This window comes from Calidris pugnax, unplaced genomic scaffold (assembly GCF_001431845.1).
Source record: "Calidris pugnax isolate Ruff unplaced genomic scaffold, ASM143184v1 scaffold18, whole genome shotgun sequence".
Classification (NCBI taxonomy): Eukaryota; Metazoa; Chordata; class Aves; order Charadriiformes; family Scolopacidae; genus Calidris; species Calidris pugnax.
In genome coordinates, this window is record NW_015090812.1 from 11,385,061 (window position 1) to 11,394,706 (window position 9,646).

Below are 9,646 nucleotides of genomic sequence, written 5' to 3' on the forward strand. Positions count from 1 at the left end.
CCATCTTTTCCATTTCCTTCAGTGATTCTATATCTGGTTATGATGATCTAAAATTGCCATATTGGTTTTCAAATCCTTTTGTAAAATGAATTCAGCCATTAGGCTATTTATTTGCTCAGAAGTCTAGAAACCAAGTGTATTTTCTCTCTCAGAGGAGATCTTCTTAGGTTTAAACGTGGAAATTTTGTTTTGGAAAGGGAGTATGTCTCTGCGTGTGTTACTAATATTGAATGGTAAAATCAGTCTTTTTCCCAGAAATTGCTCATATCGGTGTCTCCATAGAAGAAGCCAGCTAGGAAGCCTGTACAGTTTGACATTCTCTTTTCCCTAGCTCAGAGGTTGAGGGAATAAAAAAGTTTCAGCAGAAAAACCTGGAAAATGCAGTAGAATATCATTACCTGTCAGTCAACTTATATAGAACAATAAAATGTCAGCTACACTACAGGGTAATTTTTAAAATTCTGTCCAAAACTGATGTGGAGGTGATTTAGCTCTATAATGTAGAGAAAGAAGTAATTTAAGACATCTTTGAATATTCAAATCTTTTCCAAATAGTACCAATTGAGCTGTAAGCCAGCAACAAAAGGAACAGTAAAGACTGTAGCAAAATGCCTGAACCTGTTCCATTAGTTATACAGAATATACCCGCTGAAGAAAAAAAAAAAAGTTACTTGCTTGGTGTTATTGCTAATAAATTCCTTTCTGATTTATCAGATGTGAAGTATTCAAACACATGTTAATATCATCTTAGTTCCTCACTGTCCCAGTGAAGTCAGAGAGCTATGAAAGACACTTTTAAGACTGCAGACTTCAAGACAACTGTACTTTCAGATTTTTTAATAAATCAGGACAAGGAATATATTAGTGATTCCAGTTTTATAAGATAACTTATATAAAAGGAAAGAAGAGATACTGACAAGGATTTCTTCATGAACCCACAAAGATACAGAATACACAAGGGAAGACATTTGAAGCGAGTGATCACTTTTTCAAATACATGAATCAAAATAGTCTTTTTAATTTTTTTTTCCTGAACATTTATGAATAAATATGAAAGCTGCAGCCACAGTTTGTCACTTTTACACCTGTGTCATTTTATAGTAACCTGCCTCTTGAGATGAGCTCACATAGGAGCAGAATTTCGTAAGGAGTGATCCTGGAAACAGCTATTCCTAACAAGCTTCTCCCGAATCCTGCCTGTGTCATGACCCCACCAGCCAGCCAGGGTGTATTTGCTTTCCAGAACACAATTGCCTCATCTGTTAAAAGATATTAGTAAGACGGGGCCAAGGGTCCTGCTCAGTTCTGCAGCTGAACAACTACTTAGGTTTATTGGGTAGCATGGCAGCAAAAAAAGTGTCTTGGTCATTCAAGAAGTGTTAATGATTATTAGTAATTTCAACTGTTAAAAACTATTCAGTATCAGGCTCTATCCAGTATCAGGCTAAACTCTTTTCTTCCATTTAACCAAAAGTTTTCAACCCATGCTTTGATGAATCTGAGTTCAAGTTCAACCATCATATGACAGTTTCATCAACTGTTCTGTTATCTTTGCTAATAAGCCATCTGGCAGGGTGTCATCTTCTACTGAAAACAGGTGTTTGATCCAATTCTCATTTGTTATACTGTCAAGAAAGCATTCACTGAAGTTGGTGACTAAATTCAGGCAATGTTCTTGTACGTCAGCAGAAAGTCAGAATGAATTCCGAATTAACATTAAAACATTTCCATAGTTAAAACATTCAGCAATTTCTCTTATGCTGTCTTTCAGCGGATCCCATTTTATCTTAAGATGCAATTTCTTTATCTTGTCCTTGTTCTATATTCTGATTTTTATTTAATTATTACCTAATTCTATTAATTGTGATGCAAGAACAAAAAGTTAAACAGATGAGTTCAAGAACCTTAAGATCATTGAAAAATTACTTACCTCAATCAAAATTAAAATTCCCCCCCCCCCGAAAAACCCATTCCTTAGAATAGAATTCAGACTTATGAGCTAATACCTGCCATAGTCACAGCCTTCCTGAGTTTAGAAAAGAAGGTTTGGATCGTCATTTCCCACTTTATTATATCATATGAAAAAGAAACAGAGCTTTAGCTCTAAAGAAATTCAGTTCTTTAACAACAAAACACCACCAGTGGCTGAGCGATGTTTCGACAGCTACTGCTTTGTGGTGAACACTGAATACACACTGGATGTGGAAATAGGTGACTCTTCACTTTTTACCAGAATGCCACAGTTACTGCTGTGAACGCTCTCAACCACCGTTATTCCACTGTGAATCCTAATTATAAAAAAATTGCCATGTCACAAAATTTTTTTATCTTAACTTTTATTTTATTCCTTGGCATACATGCACAACCTCACTAAAATTAATAGTACTTTTGTCTGGCTAAAGTGAAACAAAAATCTTTATTTGTAAATGTCCTATGGGCTCTTCCTTACTTCAAGAAAGCCCAGTTAGGAGTCCTTCTAGATTCTAGGTTAAAAAAAAAAAAAATCAAACTAACTTGCACCTTTTTCCCCATGACTTGACATCACAATGTGATGTGCCACCATAAAGATGTAAGTATTACAAAATGTTGAAGGTTTCTCAGTGTGAGCAATCCCTGAAATCATGATCTTCTAATCCCTTCATTTCAGAAGTTGGCATTATTTTCAATTCGTTTAACTTTCTATTAAGAAAAAAAATCAAGAGGCTCATCGTTTCAAGAGCTGTACTTTGTATCAAGGTGATTTTCAAGTAGGGAAGATTTTCACTGTATGATTGAATAACAGGTTACAGAAATAACGTTGTAAGGGACTGGTCCATTCTACCATTGAAATAAAATCCAAATGATAAGTAGCAGGGACTCACACTTCCTAACAATCTTATGCTCCGTAGCATTCCCAGGATGAGGTCTAAGAGCTGTGTTTGAATTCTTTTCTGTTCCCACCACCACCCACAAGTCATTATTCAGTTCTAGCCTATTTTATTAACTGAATTTTACTGTGTTTCTTTATGTTGTTGGTTTTTTTCTCCCTACAGCTACCCAGATTTCCTTAGTTCATAAAGAGTAAACAAGATTAATTGAAATTGCTTTATTCTCAATTATCTATTTGGGGACAATTCATAGATTAGAACCTTAAATTTTGTGGCTTGAACCTCATGACATAAAGACAAGGAAATAAAAACGTTATTGGAAAAAAATAGCACAGCATTTCTAAGTCATGGAAAATCCTGTATCAAATTATTTGAGTGTTTATTAATCAGTTACTGAAAAATGGTAACTTAGGAAAAGAAAATAAGCCTCCCGAAAAGCAATTTCTATAATACTGGGGGGGGAGAGGGAATTTCAGTTTAAGTGACATAAAATAAAAGCAAAAAGCATCAAGAATCTGTAATGGATCAGACTGAAAGTCCATGTAAGCCCTTAGTCTGTGCTCTCACCAGTAGCGAGCAGCCGCCTCAGGGACCAGTGAAGAACAAGGAAAACCTCTACAGGATCTCCTGCCTTCCATCTCGCTCAGGCTTAAGGGCCTCCTGAGGTGGTAACCTTGGATTTATTAAGTTACATAATGCCTGTACAATATCTTCATACGATCTAATTACTATGAGCCAGATCAAGGATAAAGATCTAAATAGGAAAATATGCATGATAATTGGGAATTATTTAAGAAATGCTAACAAAAGAGCCAAAACACTAACAACCTCTTAATTAAAAAAAAAATAATTAAAAAAAGCCAGTGCTGGTTAAAAAACAATTTGGCTTGAAAATAAAGATACATAAGAATAAAAAAAAATCTATAACAAATACTAGAAGCTGCAAGAAATATATGTGAGAGATTTAAGAACTGTGAAAAAAAAAATGAGAAGGGAAACAAAACAACATAAACCCCAGTGGTGAGACAGGTGGAACAGCATTTAAAAGAGCTGTTTTTCTGAATAGAAGAAAGAAAAGGATCCCAGCAATATTATTGGAATATGCTTGCAAAATATAACAAAAGCAATTGGAAGCTTTCACTAAATATTTCTGTTCTGTATATGGAGAAATAATCTGATGATGTAATTATACCATAGGAGAAGGATGAAACATTCTCCATTAAAACTGTACTCAGGTAAGTCTTATAAATAGTAGCCCCTAAAAACAACTGAGTAAATCTGTGTATTTAAATAACTTATATTGGAGCTTTAAAACAGCTGGAAAGGACATTTTGGGCCTCTGAAAACCCTGGCAATATTTGCATTCTGGGAATGTGTTAGACCAGTGCTATAGAAGGGTGGTGGTACAGGGAATTATGGGCCTGTCCATCTAACAAGGAACTTTGTAAAAAACCACAGCTGATAAGAACATACTGGAATATAGTTTATATGGAATTTAATTAATGCTAATAAATGCCAGCTTTTGAAAAATAGATGCTCTCAGATCTACTCAGATAGTTGTTCAAGAAACTTTGTTTCTGCTGCTGAAGAAAAAGGTGCTGATCTGAAGGTACTGATTTAGTGCTGCAGGACATTTGGTTTAGGAAACCCGAATGAATAAAAATTAATGCACATAAATTTAATGACTAATTGACTGGTCTCAAGAGTGAAGTGTAAATGGGAGACATTAAGTGGGTTTCTGGTTTGGTCCCATGGGAACTGTGTTTTGGCCATGTGCTGTATAACAGCTTTACAGAATACCAAAAAAAAAAAAATTTTAAAAAAAATGGTTGGTACCACTGGGAGATAACAAAGAGCAGGAAAGCAGTAACTCACCAAAGGGTCAGCTCCTTGGTACTGAGCAAGCTGATTTCTTGGTATATTGGCTGCAAGCCAGCATATGAAGTTATACATCAAAGAACCAAGAGCGGGTGTTGATCCTGGAGTGGAGGAATCTGTGTGAGAAAACAGAGTGGAGAGCAGGTCTGCTGGGAGCCCGCTAAGACTAAACCAGATAAAGGTGGGCAGGGCACAAATTCCATCCACACCTGTGAAAACACCAGGATGAGGGCAGTGAGGACACTGCAGGCAGTTGAAGGGCATCAGTACCTGGCACCCGAGTGACCGTTTCTGGAACAGTGTCCCCCATTTGATGCCTTCGCTGAAGATGCGTGTGGATAAATTGGAAAGAGTTCAGGGAAGGGTCACAAGAATGATTACAGTGTAATTGGAAAATAAAAGCTACAGCTATTTAGTTTATCAAAACAAAGGTTAAGGAGAGACTTGATCATAGCATTTTTAATTTTTATTTTTCTCAGCAGATTGAAACATGCATCCTCAAACTTTTAAACTTTTAACCTTCTTTCTTCCCCCCACCCCCACCCCAGTTTTATGTATCTTAGTATCCAAAAGTTCCATAAAACGTCAGTTTTGAGACATAGTGAAAATTAGATCCAGAGATGAGATTTTTCTAGGTAGAATATTCACTACCTTTCAATTAGTGATTTAATTCACTTAAGTAACCTGTTTAGATATCAGTAGAAAAGAAAAAAAGGTTTAGCAAAGTGGAAAAGAAAGGGGAGGGAAAACAGCAGGTTTAAAAAAAACCATTAACACTGTAGCAAAAGAATTCAAAAACCAGTCTCTCATTAAAATGAAAAGATCATTTTAGCAACCTTCGATTAATTTACACCACACTAGGCACAATACGAGGCTGCGAATAAGTTCTGCATTTACCTTAAACTGCATATTATTTCTAGATCAGAAGCATATAATTCAGCATATTCTATTAAAAAGGCTCCATGTAATGGTTTACTTACAGAATCTACGAATTCAACTGTCCACATACCTTGCACCAGCCTATATAAGCTCATCAATCCAAGGACATCAGTTCTGATTTAATAAAGACATCTAGAAGAGCAGCAGCTGATGTGAAAAATGACAGCCACTAGTGCTTGAACAGGCCCTAGACAGAAAACTAGAAGACTCATAAAATACTGGGGGATTCTGAAGTGATTTTTGAAAACATAGAACCTAATTAAGCTTTGACTGAAGGCTATGGGTGTTAGGTAATTGGTTTAGCCAAGGAGAAGAGAAGGCCCAGAACGGCATATTCCAGCTGATCCCATACTAATTTCATATTAGTTCAGCTTCATGTATTTACTGGAGGAACCAACAAGAATGAGAATGGAATCAGCCCAGTGGTATAGGATCCATAAGAAGTTTTTAAGATGAATTTTCGGAATGGTTACCATTTTGGTGGCAAAATTTTGTTCTTTCTACTGTAACTTCTTACCCTCCAGAAGAGGTAGGAAGCGGTATAAGTATAACCAAAGTGATCCTCCAGGCTCACCCCCGTACCACGCAGAGCTGCCCAGACCTTCAGGAACAGGCAGTCCTCTGGAGTTCAAATCCCTGTTCCCATTTCCATGAACTTTTTTTGCATCCTGTGTTATTTTCTAAGGCAGTGAAACCACTTCATTTCCGTCCACACTCTTGATCAGATACTGTTAAATGACAAACATCTAACCTTCTAACAGCCGCCTTTATGTTGCCTACATACCCGAAATGACAAATAACCCAGCTTTGTATGCAGTTAATATATTCTTAATCCTTTGTTGCTGATGTTCTTCAGAGCCTTTGAGAAGCACCCACCTGTGACCCTGTTTCGATATGGGGATTTTGCCAAAGGCAAATGCATAACAAATTACTTCAAGAAGGAGGTACCATATTATTAGATCCAAAAATACCTTTTCCAGATCCATTTCACACATTCAGACTGACAGATTTCCTAAATGGCCGGGTTTTTTTTAGGTGGTAATTTCTGCAACATAGAATTTGATTTTCTGCAACAAAAATCAGGTTAGCTTGAAATTACTCATTTTTTGAACGATAATTTCGATGTGCATAACGCTAATAGTTTTATGGCAGAACAGTCAGAATTTTTATGTTCTGTTAGCATTGTCTAACTGAGCAAAATGCCTGGGAGCCTACACTAAAAACCAAATGTCTCAAACAAGACTTTGCACAAAATTTTTTCACATTCCTGAGGAAGATGCCATGGAAAGCATGTGAAAGAAAAGACTTTTCTTCATCACTCCAGGACATTGGATGAGATACTAAATTACCCATAAATGTTGAAAATATAAAAATATACATGCTGAAAGCCTATACATGGAATTTTTCTGAGACAACAATAACACAGCTGATTTTTTTTAATAAACTAAAAAAAGAATTATAATAATAAAAACAACAAAATGCCAAAACCACACATCTGTCTTCCTAAGTAGAATGGCATCTTCCATTAGCCCTCCTTAGGAAAGATCTTCTTTTAAGAAAATGCCTATTTAATTTAATTCAGTCTTCCTTTTGTCAAGCTTCATCTAGAGTCTTTTAAAAGCAATTATATTTCATATCTTTTGATTAGGACATTGAAGCCTACTCTATTTTTTACTCAATCAAAATTAAGATGCTGTGCTTTTCAATGAATTTACATTTGGTTGTATTAAAATCTTAGCAAGAGAAAGTAGGGGTAAAGCCACATCCAGAGTTCATGGGAGGATGAGAGGGACTGCAGATGAATGCCGATTGAACTCTCCGGCGCAGACTAAGGTCTTAAACATATGAGAAGTGGCAATTCAGTGACGTTACTGGAGCTTCCCTAAGTGGGAACTACTGTATTCATAGAAAATGGAGCTGGAAAGGATCTTAAGCTGTTTAATCCAAACTTCTTTCCAGAGATACTTCAGCTGACATGGAGAATAGGCCATCCATCAGTGGACTGCTACGAGGGGACATTAGTGAATGCCCTACAAGTGGAAGCTGCTGGGAGTAACTGGGTAACTCGGGCAACTGCCACATCCTATTTGTCAGAAGATCATGGCACTCCCCCTGGGGCAGCGTTTAGCAGTTTGGGGAATGAACAAGGACTGGAAACCTCTCCAAGAGAAAGGAAATTGTCTACATTACAAGTTGGAGGCAGAGCAGAGGAAAAAGAGGGCAGTCACCTACAGAAGCAGCAAAATGAGGAATATGGCTGCAAGTGAGAGGGCGAGCCTTGTCAAACTGATATTGATCCACAAATCACATACAAGGGGGAGAAGCTTCTTAAAAGACTCCTGAGAAGAGCTATCCTGTGTCTAAAAAAACCTGAGATACGGAAGGCACTTGCTCACTGCTGTTCATAAGCTTGCACTTACGCAACCGATTCCTGTTCGGGTGTGCATCTACATGGATCTTGTGTTAGAAGAGATAACCAAAAATTAAAGTATAATTGGAACACCAAGCTTAATATAGGACAGTTAAGTAACTGAAATAATCTACTCTGACTTCCAGTATGCTACAGAATATCACAAAAACTACCTCCTCCTTAGCACTCCTCAGAGCACATCGAGAATAATGTATCCTCTTTGGGGCTCCCCAGTAAAAGAGAGATGTTGATAAACTGGAGTGAGTGGAGTGGACAGCTACAAAGATGGTCAGGGATGAGAGCACTTGCCCTTGAGGAGAGGTTGAGGGAAATGGGCTTGTTCAGCCTGTGGCAGGCTTAGAGGGGACATAATTTAGGAAGAATTACTTTACTGAGAGGGTGGTCAGGCACTGGAACAGCCTGCCCAGGGAGGGGGTGGAGTCACCATCCCTGGAGGTATTTAAGAAACGTGTAGACATGGCTCTTCAGGGCATGCTCTAGTGCCCGCAATTATTGGTTTGTGGGTGGGTGTGATGTGGTGGGGTGTTGTGTATGATGTTGTTGTTTGTTTGTTTGTTTGTGTTTGGACTCGATGATCTCAGAGGTCCCTTCCAACCACGATGATTCTGTGATTTTGTGATAATAGCAGCTCTCCACTGCTTGTGAGGAGGTTATCAGGAAGATGGAGCCAGGCTCTTCACAACAAAATTGAGGCAAGGGAGATGCTGAATAGAGGAAAACCCTTTTTCACCACGAGACCAGCCAAGCAGAGGTTGCCCAGAGAGGCTACGCAGTCTCCATCCCTGGAGGTTTCACAAGATGAGACTAGACAAAGCCCTGAGCAACCTGTTCTGACCTCAAGAGCTGCCTTTGCTCTGAGCAGGAGATTGGACCAGAGATGCCTCCAGGTCTCTGCCTGTGACCCGACGATCACGGAGACTCATAAGTGATCACAGTTCATCGCCTTTTACCAGCCCAACGCATACGAAACGCCAAAAAACGATGCCAAGGGCAGAGCCGGCGGTACACAGGGAAGCTCCCGCCACCTCTGCGGTACCCCCGCGCACAGCACCCCCCCCTCCCCGCATCTGGCTGTCACATCCCTCCCAGCGTGCGGGGCACGCCTGAGGACGGCGAAGGCGGACGGTGCCCCCCGGAGAGCCGGGGTCCGATCCCTCCCGGGGCACCCTGCCCGCGGCGCGCAGCCAGGCGCAGCCCCCCCCCTTCCCGCACCGCCTCCCCGCAGGCACCCCCTGAAACTTTCCGCGGCAGCCTGCGCACGCTCTGCCTCCCCGCCGGGGGGAAAACGTGCCCTCGGCTCCCTCCGTGCAGCGGGGACGGGGAGGCGGGCAGCCTGCCTCCCTCCTCCCCCACGCACCCCCCGCCCCGGCTCGCCCGCCCGCCCGCGGAAGCCTCGCCGAGGCTCCCGCATTGCACCGCCGCGCCGGGGCTCGGCGCTGCCCACCCGCGCCCCCGTCCCCGGCTGGCGGTATGAGCGCCGGCGAGGCGAAGGAGTATCTGGCCCGCAGGGAGATCCCGCAGCTTTTCGAGG

At 40.2% G+C, this 9,646-nt stretch overlaps 1 protein-coding gene across 1 annotated transcript in view; it reads left to right on the forward strand.

Annotated features, from left to right (window-relative positions):
• The first annotated feature begins 9,398 nt into the window (after positions 1-9,398).
• Positions 9,399-9,646, forward strand: part of AK5 (adenylate kinase 5) — a 101,153-nt gene continuing 100,905 nt past the window's right edge. The window contains exon 1 of the mRNA XM_014939166.1: positions 9,399-9,643. Coding sequence (XP_014794652.1) covers positions 9,586-9,643 — 58 coding nt within the window. The 5' untranslated portion in view covers positions 9,399-9,585. The remainder of the gene's footprint in view (positions 9,644-9,646) is intronic.